Here is a 12,232-nt window from a genome sequence, read left to right as displayed (position 1 = left end):
GGGAGTTAAAGGTTTATCATCAGACCGTCAGAATTAATGGCCTGAACAGAGCATATCCTTCAGCAAACATAACCAACTAATGATATCTTTATCAAAATACACAAATTAAGAAGTAATTTTGTAAATTTTGAGCTTCAAAAAACCTCTCTATTAGCTATATAGATCTGAGAATTAATGAGCTACGTGATCACGTGGTCTGGTGACGACATACGTGCTACTGGATGAGAAAGCCAGCTTGTTAAGTAAGCTGTCAGACTAAGCTACCATTATCTACCTGTAAGATCAGGGGCGGATCTAGAGCTATTTATTGACAGTCTTCCAAATTTTCTTTGTTGATTCATCCTTCAATTTTGGCAGTCTTCCAACAGAAAAAAATAGATACCCGTCAATGTAAACTTGAAAATATGAACGTCTTCTGGAAAACAATGAAGACGACCTAAATCAGCCCCAGAAGATGACTTTTCAAACTACTACTGATAATAATTCATACCCATTCATCTCTCTTACCCTAAGGGTTTATGCCCGTTATTTGCGAAATTCAATGCAATATATAATTAAACCCTTAAGCCCTACGGCTCATCGGAATGAAATGCAGTAAAAATATAAGGTCATAACAACAAAAACAATACCACTACTCTACAACTTCAACTGCTAGCACTGTAATAATAAAAACACATCAGACTGATGTTTATCTTAACTCCGTTGCACATTTTAAGTACTTTCCTAAGTTGTTTAATTTTGAAATATTTAGTGATAACTATTTAATTAGTTTGAAAACATTGCTTTGTATCTATAAAATGTTGATGTATTTCTGCCCAATCGTTCTGTAGCAAGGACATTTAAGAATAAAATGAAATTCATCCTGGATGTCATTTAAAATACATAGTTTACAGGTTCTTAATTTTCATTTGTGTCTGTTTACCTTCCAGTTTCGACAGTTAGATTATGTGATGAGTAGTAGGTGGGACACACATTTAAGCCAGATTATCTGACAGTAATCTAGTGAGACTCCCCACGGGGATAGATCAATCTAAAATCTATGGGAATACACCCTAAATTTGGCAATTAATTCCTTATATTTATGTAAAATTGGCTTTTTTAAATAGAATTCCACTGTAAAATTATTAACAAGATGTTGGTACTTTAGCCCTTTACTCCTTTTGGATATTTCCCCAGTCAATGTTTATCTAAAATTATCTTTCAATCTTTGCTCTTTCAAGGACAGTATATAATTATCTGATATATTTTCGAGAAAAATAAATGACAAGCCAAGTGTCTCCTGTCCATTCCATACTCACATTACCCAATCAAAATTGTTGTTAAGCACATATAGCATGTATACTAATAGGTAGTTTTTATTCTTTTTAAATGTTGGGGACCGATTAAAACATATGTCTAGTGTATAGATTGAGTGCTGAATCTTCAAAATTTGAGAAATGGATTTTTACGTGACTAGTGTCCTTAAATTACCACTCACTGGAAGTGGACGTAATATATCATAGTTTCTTACTGGTAAACCATCCAAAGAAAACTAGTGAAGCAGGTATAAGCATGTTCAAATTCACTTTTATAGATGTTTTAAAGTTATAAATTGGTCTGTGATCTAATTAGAACATGCAAAACAAAATACTATCTCTAGAATCAAATAGTCAAACTGAAACTATAAACATCAAAGATTTTTGCTCATATTCAACTCTAAAAGAAGATTTTGGCGGGGATGTGAGCTTCTCACATCTTTTTGCCATTGTTTTGTTCTTTGCAAACTTGTTGCTCTATTATATGGGGTATGTATGTGTGATCATTTAATTTTAAGTTGTTACTATACCCCATCTTGTACCTTCTTATCATGATATTACATTTCGTCATTTTAATAAATGACAACATCAGTCATATGGACTTATTCCTTATTTAATTTTGAGCAAAAACCATTAAACTTGTGAACATTTTGCTACATAAAACAACAATTATGGTGAATATGTTAAAAACTTTAAAATTCCATCACTTATCCCTGAAGTTACATGCACTTACCCCTTTTAGTGATCCATACCACCAATGAAAATCCTCGTAACTATCAAACTGTGATAAAGTCCTATGTTGTAGAGCCACATAAGCGATGAATTGGTAGACCTTATAAACCATAAAACACAGTACAAGCACAAAAATTGTTCTGAAGATTGTCGAAATGTTGATTGACCATGGCATGTCCAGGAGTAAGTAGGACGACAGTGCATCTATAACCATCTTGATCTGTAAAGATAATACTTGAAAAATTAAATGCTGATACAAAAAATTTTTGAGACAAATTCAACACCAGGATGGGGGGTAGTTGCATTTGCATTGGCAAATGGTTTAGGACTGGGTTCCCATGCCCTGATCGATCTAACTGGATCAACCCATCTCCAAGGGGTTTCTCGCTAAATTGCTTTTAGCTAAAACAGCTCAGATGTCTGGCATGCCTACTGAAGCCGCTAAAATATGATAGTTAATTAGACTCTAACAGCTGGGCGTGCTAGTCATCTAAGCTGCTTTAGAACTAGTTAGCAATTTAGCAAGAATCCCCTTGGAGATAGATCGATCCAAAGTTAGTACAATAGGCTCTGGGAATGGTCTCTAATTGCCTCAGTTTTCGGCCTTACAAGCTCACGGTACCCTTACCGCTGGTAAGGCCTCAGCAGTATGTACAAAAACCTTGAGACACTTAAGTGCCTTGAAATGTCAACATTCTGACAATCTCTGTGGGTCTTCCGTTGCACCTCGTAGTATGTAAATATTGCTATAAAATACTTTAATTTTAAAATTTCTCAAATATTTATTCATGTAGGTTTTAAGGCAAAGGTAGGCCAAATTCGACAGAAGCGCAAATGGATGGTCAAATGCTTGTAAAACATTATAAACTGGAGGTCGCCTACATGGATCAAACACCATTCTTCACAACTTGTCACCCAAGGGTTAGTACAATAGGCGAGGGCGCTAAAAGTTTACATTGGAAATATATGAAACAGGTCAACTCCATTTCGAGGTCAACCTTGAAAAACTGGTCGCCCTTTCCGCGAGTGTTCGACAATATGGCGTGCTGTTGTGTCACTGCAGTAGGAAGCTGAAATAAAAAGACCAAAACTTTATGAACATCGTGCCTGAAGGTACACGAAAACGCTTTTAATTGGATATACATACTACGAGGTGCAACGAAAGACCCACAGAGATTGTCAGAACGTGGACATTTCAAGGTACTTAAGTGTCTCAAGGTTTTTGTACATACTGCTATAAGGCCTTATTAGTGGTAAGGGTACCGTGAGCTTGTAAGGCCGAAAACTGAGGCAAGGTCTCTAAGGGAGATCAATACTAACAGGATCAATACTATAGGATCTACTTCCTAATCAACTTGGCATTTTCATGTGATGAGATAAATGTGGTCACATCAAAAATATGTCCTAGGCACAAAGACATTTTCTGGCAGCAAATAATAATATATTCATTAGTGCACCTCAGTTTTGTTATATCAACTTACCCCAAAGTAAGTTGTGAATAGTTTTCTGGTAAAGAAACATACCTCCAGATAGAAGAGAGGGGTCAAGATAAGCCTAATTGCAATTTTACATGATAAACTGGACGCAGCATATACTAGTACACACTTAATTAGCAACGTATGTTGCATGCAGGGCTTATCCCAGGATTGGGTGGTAGGCCGGCCGCCGTCCAAAATTATAATCTGTAACTTCCTACATATTCACAGGGAGTTCAACTTTGCCAAGTGCTATAAACAAAATAAAATGAAAAATATGTTTTAAAAATTCAAAGGGGGGAGGGGGTTTAAAATCATCGGTAACAACTCTGCTGACAATAAAGATATGAAAATTGCCTTCTCCATTTTGCTCAGATCTCCCGTTTATGATCCACCTCCAACATAGTCCCTTGAACAAATATGAAAATTGCCTTCTTGTCTTGCTCAGATCACGAAAACAATCTCCCTCTGAAGATATGAAAATTGCCTTCTTGTCTATCGGCGCTGTCAGGTGCCATATATATATATATATATATATATATATATATATATATATATATATATATATATATATATATATGAAGGATTGAAGGTCCTATTTTGACTTTCACTGATCAGTGACTGTTTATATGGCAAAAGCTGTTGGTAGACACAGCAAATATAGCAGAGGAGATGGGTGAGGACTAAAACCATGGTTACTGCCAGTGCCTAAATAAGCATATTGTATAATTTGCAATAATGGTGTTAATGACACTAGGATACAACCACTGTTGCTCATCCATGCTGACAAACAGTAGCAATAAGTACTTAAGTTACAACACAAGTCCTAAACTATATGTGATATACAACAGCATAATTATACCTAGCTGCATTGCTACAATACAATTTACTCTTGTATGTCGCATACAGTAGACGACAAGAAGTTTAAAAGGTGTCCAACCCATGTTAGCTCTAAGAACCCATTCCCAGAGATCAGATTGATCCAACTAGATCGTCCTAACTCCCCGGGGGTTCACGCTAAATAGCTGTCAGCCGAGCGGGCACGAAAGTTAATTACCACCTTACAGCTTGTAGTAGGCGGGACGGACATTTAAGCCGGATTATCTGACAGTAATCCAGTGAGACCCCCCATGGGGATAGAGCGATCTAAAATCTATGGGAATGCACCCTAAAACTTGTGGCCATCCAGCCCTCTTTGGAAATATGGGGTGTCTTTTGAGGAGCAAATGGCCTCCTAAATGACGGCTGGACGGCTCTCTGGGGAAATCTTTGCTCAACAGTAACACTTAGGCTTCGTTCACATGCAATGTCTATTTTCTAAATTCTATTTTCTATTTGCGGCATGTCTTATGATCACGGTCTGTGCACTGAATATCCCGCCGCGTAATTACTGGCAGCGCGAGCCAGTTACTTATAGTAACTTATAGTAACTGGCTCGCGCTGCCAGTAATTACGCGGCGGGATATTCAGTGCACAGACCGTGATCATAAGATAGCGCGAATAGAAAATAGAATTTAGAAAATAGACATTGCATGTGAACGAAGCCTTATAGATACAAAAAAGTAGGCATTTCTGTTAATATATAGGCTTGTTTCACTCTCTGTTGATGGTGCTGACCCAGACATATCAACAAGCTAGGATAATGCTGCAGACAAGGGTAATGCAAACTTTTCTCTCTTAGTTATCATATTCAATGTTATTGAGTGTATCTACTGCTTTTCACAAAATGGATCATTTTTATATAAACTTCACTACGGGTTAGCTTCTTTAGACACAATGTAAACATCATAATTACATACTGACCCACTTATCTCCAACCACTCCAAGGGTACCTACAGATCTGCCTAATTCTAAAGTCTGCTGGGTCAATATGTGGGACACATGTCCGGGTCAATATGTGGGACACATGTCCGGGTCAATATGTGGGACACATGTCAGCACACTTGGATCCATCATGAATGAGTCAAACTGTGTACAATGATTTCATGGAGTTCATTTTAAAAAAATGAATTAAATCATTGTTGATCTTTTCTTTTCTTTACTTTTTTTTGTCACAGCTTTAAGGTTATTATTGTAATCTATAAGTGTGTGTTGTCTTACAACTGCTTCAATTGCCATTTAATTTGTTTGTGTGCCTTTCAAATTGATAGCCAATCTGTGTACAAGGGAAAAACTTCAGAAATATTTGGCCAGTTAAAGACCAGATCAATTTTAAATGCAAAATGATAATTTCATACAGTTGAAAAATATGTATCTAGTATAAGAATTAGAAAATTTGATATTAAGAAACAGTTAGCACACACCCTCCCTGCCAGGAAAACATAAAATATCCTAATCAACTTCCAATTAAAATTAAAGAAATATACACTCCAGCATATTTCATGATTTTGGCTCAGATCTATTTCAGATCAGTTATGCACTGTACATTTGTCTATATGCATCCCCTTTACAAGACTGAGGTTGATCCAGGGTTGCATCTGGATTTTGAAAACTGGGGGATAGTGGGCCCCTTGTTTAGAAATTTGGGGGACAAAGAAACTTGAACCAGCCCCCCCCCCCTCCACACACACACACACACAGGAATCTGAGAGACAATACCATCTCTTGCGTATGTACCACCAGCTGGATTATCAACAGAGAAGGGATGATAACAAACAAAAATAAACCATAATTTCAGAACTATAAAGAGTTGTTAATTCTGCCATATTTTATATTGTAATGGCTGTTACGCCCATGAAAATGCATCCATTGACCAGTAACTCAGGCAGCACATGGGAAACACCAAGGTATAGACTCAATAATAAGTTAATGAAATACAAACCTTCTCTAAACTATCAATTGGAAAAACAAAAACTTCGCAAAAGAATGACAATTAATATACGTCCAAAGGTACTGCAATGTGAAGAACCACTGTATGTTAATTGTATGGTTCATTATCGTGGTCAGTCAACACAGAAAAAAACATAAATATATCCATCATAAATATTGGGTAAACGTAATGGAAGCCTTGGTCATAGGGGGCCTTGGTGATGTAGACACTTATAAAGAGAAGACATAACTAAGTCAAAGATAACATTCAAGCTAGGTCATATTTTATTTTATAGTATGTGCCTTCTTATTCAAGTTCATTAGTAACTATGGAAGAATCTCTACTAGTTAATTCAATATTTCACATTTAAATTTGAATTTTGACTATTGCATGAGCATTGCAACATTGCACTTTTTTCTCCACCATATCACAATTTACACCAGTGTGCCCAAGATGGTCTTACTCTGCAACCTCAGATCACAAATAATCTTACATGGTATTAATCATATTGGAAATGGTCTTAACATGGACTGACATTGATTAAAAGATTATTAATATTGATCTGCAAGAGCTCAGACTATTATTTGGCCAACTTCCAATAAAGTGATTACCAAATCATCTCTTTCACCTCCTCTCACATATATGTGCTATATGACCAAACATGGACCGACTTTCCTTGCATTAAGCCCAATGAAGATGGCAATCACGCATAGCTTTCACAATGCCAGAATGGTACAAATACATGTAGATTTCTGATACATGTAGTAATTTGGCACTAGTAAAATGATTTTCGACATTTTCTGTGTGTATTTTCCTGCATTGGTTAACAATATACCGGTGTGGCATGATAGACCCGTGCCGTGACGAAACCGTTCTGCACATGCGCATTGAGTGTAGATTGAAAGAACGGACTGCCGGTATGACGATATCGTCGTAGGTATTTTTGGAACTAGTGACCTTTCAATTCCTAATTCAGTGGTTTTTGCCATGAGAGAGTATGTATTTGTTAATCTTATAATAAACTCCACGGAGGAATGTTGAAAAAGTTTTATATAAACACCAAAGGAAGCGTGTGACACAGCCCTTATTACTGAGATTGTGATCGTGACTGAACTGTTTTGTTCTGTGATGAAGTTGTAGTAAGACTCGTAGTATAAATGTTTTCACACTACAACGTTCTTTCAGTTTAGAGTTCAGTAATTGTTGTCGAGAGAAAGTGTGTGTTTGACAATAATATAATTTCCTCTACGGCGAAATGTTGGAAATACATATGTAGCTACGTGCTGTAAGTCAACTTTGTCAGTGTCGTGAATGTGACTGCGTTTGCATAAAGTCGTCGTAAGACTCGTATGAATGCCCATTATATAATTTTAGATATGTTCACAGGTGTGTTACACGTCCAAAGTGAGAAGGTCGATGCATTCCCAACAGTCCACCTTCAAGTCAGTTTTTTTATATCATAAAGCTTTAACACATTTATTTTATTTCATTGTTCAGATTGATTGGCAGAAGAAAATAGCTTAAAATTATAGTGTGTGTTTGTGTGTATTGTGATGATTACTTGTTGTAATTGTTTTATATTTTCACATCACCAAATAAACATTTTGTATTTTGTATAATATACTGTGTTCTTTTTTAATTTTGCTAATCTTAAACATTAGCACATTTTAAAATTTCTAGAAAACCACATAGGAATGCCCTGAGGGTCAGGACACTATAAAGCTAGCTTTTTTAATAAACCTTTTCATGTGTTAGCTTTACGGTGTATCGCTGATGTGTGCTATATATGAAATCAAGATCGATTTGGCAAAACCTAAATCTAGAACCTAGGGTACATGGAAATAGCGCCATTAAAAACTTGGAAAAATATAAAAAAAATAAGAAATATTACAATTACATTTAAGGATGTTTTATCAACGTCTGGTGGGAACAAAAGTCTAAAACATTTTCTGAAATGTAAATTTATCCTTAACATATTGTTTCAAAAAGGTTGAAAACTGTACAAAATTGTGCGCAAAATTAAGAAAATTATGAAAACATTTGAATGATGGCTGAAAAGAAATTTTGGCCACATTTTGTCATGTTGTAATATGTGTCAAAAAGATGTTTGATATCTGTTTAGAAGTTATTATTATTATTATTATTATTATTGTTTTTTTTTTTTTTTTTTGAAAATATGTGAACATTTATCATTCATGTTGTGATAAAGCAATGAGAAATATAACAATAAATTGAGTTTGATTTTTATACAGTTTTTTTTTTTTTTTTTTTTTGCTGAGGATAATACTGGTTCTTTATATGTAAAACATGAAGACAACGAAGTTCATTTAATATTGCAATGATTACAAAACACATGACAAGTAATGGACACGAAATGACTAGTTTTAATTGGTGGACATATACCATACATGATCTCAAAAATTCATCCAAGTCTCATTTGGCACTAGAATTGAATGGAAAAAACATTAAATTACATTTAATTGCGATTTTTGTCTGTATCAATAAATAGGGCCTACTTCTTAACTTTAAATCTCTATTTTTCAAATATATTCCTGAAGTTGGCATGGAAGTCAACTGAAAATTCTTTAAGGGATTTCTTAAATATCAACAATCTGTGTACTCACAAGGCTACCCAGGTATGTTGGTTAAAAGTTCTCTCGTCTTAATTGTTTTAGGATCTGGTTGCTGTCTACGGTTACCGCAATAAACTACTTCGGCAAGACAGACCAAAATATTATTAACATAAAGTAAAAAAAAAATGCATAAATAGTAGCTAAACAAAATTATTTATACCTAACACTAACAGATAAACTTGACCCACAATACAAAGGACAAAATTTGAACGATCTCATCTAGGTTCTTACAACAGCTGTAGTAGGGCCTAATTGGTGTATCTTGAGAACAATAACCAGGTAAGGTGTGATATATATATATATGTGGGGATATATGTGCACTGTACAGTGCCTCCAAATTGCGTAATAAAACCGGAGAACAATGGCCAGGTAAGCAGCATGACCAGCGCGGCACGACGGTTTATTCACGACGACGGTTTATTCACGGACTGCTACCCCCGCGTGAATAATCCGTCAGAACGGTTTATTCACGACGACGGTTTCTTCACGTGACACCGGTACTAATGCACAGAGCAGATAAAGCTGTACGGCACAATACAACGCTGACTTCAACTTGGAAGGCAGTGCCAATAAAAGAACATAAAAATAGTATATAAAGATCTATACACTTACGATTGACGTCTGTGCAAAGCATATATTATAAATTTAACGCGCTGTTCCACGTTCTTGAGGAGTTAGTGTTCCTGCTGGCACAAATGTGATAAGTAGACAAGAGAGAAGTCACGTCCGCTGGATCACTTATATGCTTCTACTGCGATAGATTTATCAAATGGCCCTGACCCTGACCAACAACATCGGGCGCCTCGTTTTCAATATCCTTCTTGCGCCGTGTGACAGGAATGGACGTCCGGTGTACCATGAAAATCTGACTCCCCTAAAAAGTGACTCCCCAGTCAGATTTTCATTATGAAAATGTGACTCCCCAGTCAGATTTTCACCATGAAAATCAGACTCCCCCTATGAAATTTTGACTCCCCCCCCCCCAAAAAAAAACATCCATTTAATTTGAGTAAATGACTATGATCTTGTAGCATGCATAATGGAGGACACATTGGCCCTTTTTGTTAGTTGCAAATTTTCATGAAAAAATAAAAAAATTAAAGATTTGTATTTTACCACCCAAGGACTCCCCTATGAAAAAGCTATTTATTTGATATTTGATTATCATTCTGACATCTTTTCTTTGAGGATACTTTATGAAGAATATATTGAAAGTAGGCCCTATTTGAAAGTTTGATGGTAAAAAATTGGGTGAAAATAAATGAAAATAATTTATGAAATTCTTCATTTTCATATGCATGGGATTTGGACTCCTATGGACTCCCATTATATTTGCTGTTGTTTTTCCCATTTTTCCTAAAGCTGAATGAAAAATGGGGATTGATGATTTTTAATGGATAATAAATTTGCCGTAGGATTTTGACTCCCCTAGTCTTTCAAATATTTCCAATATAAGCTTCATAAAGTTAAAGTTAAGGAAAGGCGTTGAAATGATCATCAAATATTAAATAGATAGCTTTTTCATAGGGGAGTTATTGGGTGATAAAATGCACATTTTTAATTTTCTTATTTTTTCATTTTTTTTTTTTTTGTATTTTCACCCAATATTTTACCATCAAACTTTCAAATATTTCCAATATAATCTTCATAAAGTAAATTTAAAGGAAAGATGTAGAAATGATTATCCAATATCAAATAAATAGCTTTTTCATAAGGGAGACAAAGGGTGGTAAAGTGCACATTTTTAATTTTCTTATTTTTTCATGAAAATTTTCACCTGCAAACTAAAAAAAAGTGCCAATGTATCCTCCATTTTACATACTACAAGATCACAGTCATATACTCAAATAAAATAAGATTTATGAAGTTTTGTGGAGGGGGAGTCAAATTTTCATGGGGGGAGTCAGATTTTCATTATGAAAATCTGACTGGGGGAGTCAGATTTTCATGGGAGTCAGATTTTCATGTTACACCGGGTCCCATATAGTCCGGTTGCTTAGGGCAAAAAAATGGCCAAATCGTGACACGGCGGATAAAAGCACCAAATTTTGCATGTGGGTACCTTTTGACATACTAAATCAAATTAGAGCCGTAGCCCACGGAAAAAATTTACCGTTTGGCCAAAAAACCAAAATGGCCGCCAATTTGTGAAATTCTGTAGAAATACATACATACCTATGTTGATTTTTATCAAATTAAGTATTTTCTCAATGTTTTCCACATCCTTATTACCCATATTATGCATATGTGTCAGGTAACAAAGTAGTGTCCTTGGACTTTTTCAAAAAATCCAAGATGGCCGCCATATGGCATAGGAATACTAGATCATGTACACAGGTTTTCAACTAACTAATGCCAACTAGGAAGATGCATTGCCCACTATCTAATTGTTTCTTATTACACAAATAATATATTTGTGGTGAGTAATTAACCTTTATTCTCAGGCATTTCGAGGAAAATCCAAGATGGCCGCCATATCAAAGGAATACTAGTATACACATAGGGCTTCTTCTGCCATGGAGATATAATATTAATTGATAAATTAGGTTTGTTTCTGAGTATTTTCCACATCTTTTTAATTCACGTAATATATATATATGATGAGAATGTTATGTGTATCCTTTTTGAAAAGAAAACAAAACAAAATGGCTGCCATTAGCCATAGAAGGTGGGGTTCAGTTAATACCTGTGGGAGATAGGCTTACATATAAAATGAAGCTGAATTCAGTTGTTATTCTGTTTTTTTTAGTATTATTATCCCATGATACATATCTGTTAGGTAATTAATGTCCATATTTTATCATTTTGGGGAAATCCAAGATGGCCTTCTTTTCCCCATAGGAAAACTGGTGCATTAGATTTTATAGGCACTTCTAAGGCAAATGAGGGTAATCATGATATTTTGTCAAAATACTTAAGGGTATACACATGTTACCCACCAGATAGATATCTCAAAGTCCAAAAAGAATGTGGGAAATACCAAGAAACAAAATTAATTTTACATTGAACCCAATATCTCTCTGGCAGTAGTTGAATGTACTATTCCTATTGTGAATTGCAGCAATCTTGAATTTTCTCAAATGCGCAAGATGCACACTTGCTACACACCAGATTTATATAGAGTAAGGTTAATAAGGATGTCAACATGTTTGAACATCAAACGACTATTTCATGTTGGAATCAATGCCTGAACTGTTCCATTAATTGACACCTATTTGCATTTGAATGATATATTCCTATAACAACTGGCAGCTATCTTGGGTTTTCTCCGAATAATACTCAAGGATA

The 12,232-nt window shown here is 35.3% G+C and overlaps 1 protein-coding gene across 5 annotated transcripts in view; it reads right to left on the bottom strand.

Moving 5' to 3' along the window:
* The window catches only part of LOC106178004 (ultra-long-chain fatty acid omega-hydroxylase), a 50,501-nt gene extending 40,749 nt beyond the window's left edge, over positions 1-9,752 (bottom strand). The window contains exons 1-2 of one of the 5 annotated variants that reach the window (XM_087014746.1): positions 9,557-9,751; positions 2,029-2,247 (exon numbers count right to left, since the gene is read on the bottom strand). In XM_087014746.1, coding sequence (XP_086870872.1) covers positions 2,029-2,241 — 213 coding nt within the window. In that variant the 5' untranslated portion in view covers positions 2,242-2,247; positions 9,557-9,751. Of the gene's footprint in view, positions 1-274; positions 416-2,028; positions 2,248-3,508; positions 3,671-5,305; positions 5,469-9,556 lie in introns of those variants that run through there. The other 4 variants (XM_087014747.1, XM_087014745.1, XM_087014748.1 and 1 more) reach the window with 4 other exon arrangements.
* Between the last annotated feature and the right edge of the window lie 2,480 nt (positions 9,753-12,232).

Source organism: Lingula anatina, chromosome 6 (genome assembly GCF_051362555.1).
Source record: "Lingula anatina isolate TDL-2025a chromosome 6, LinAna3.0, whole genome shotgun sequence".
Lineage (NCBI taxonomy): Eukaryota > Metazoa > Brachiopoda > Lingulata > Lingulida > Lingulidae > Lingula > Lingula anatina.
This window is presented reverse-complemented; position numbering and strand designations above follow the sequence as displayed.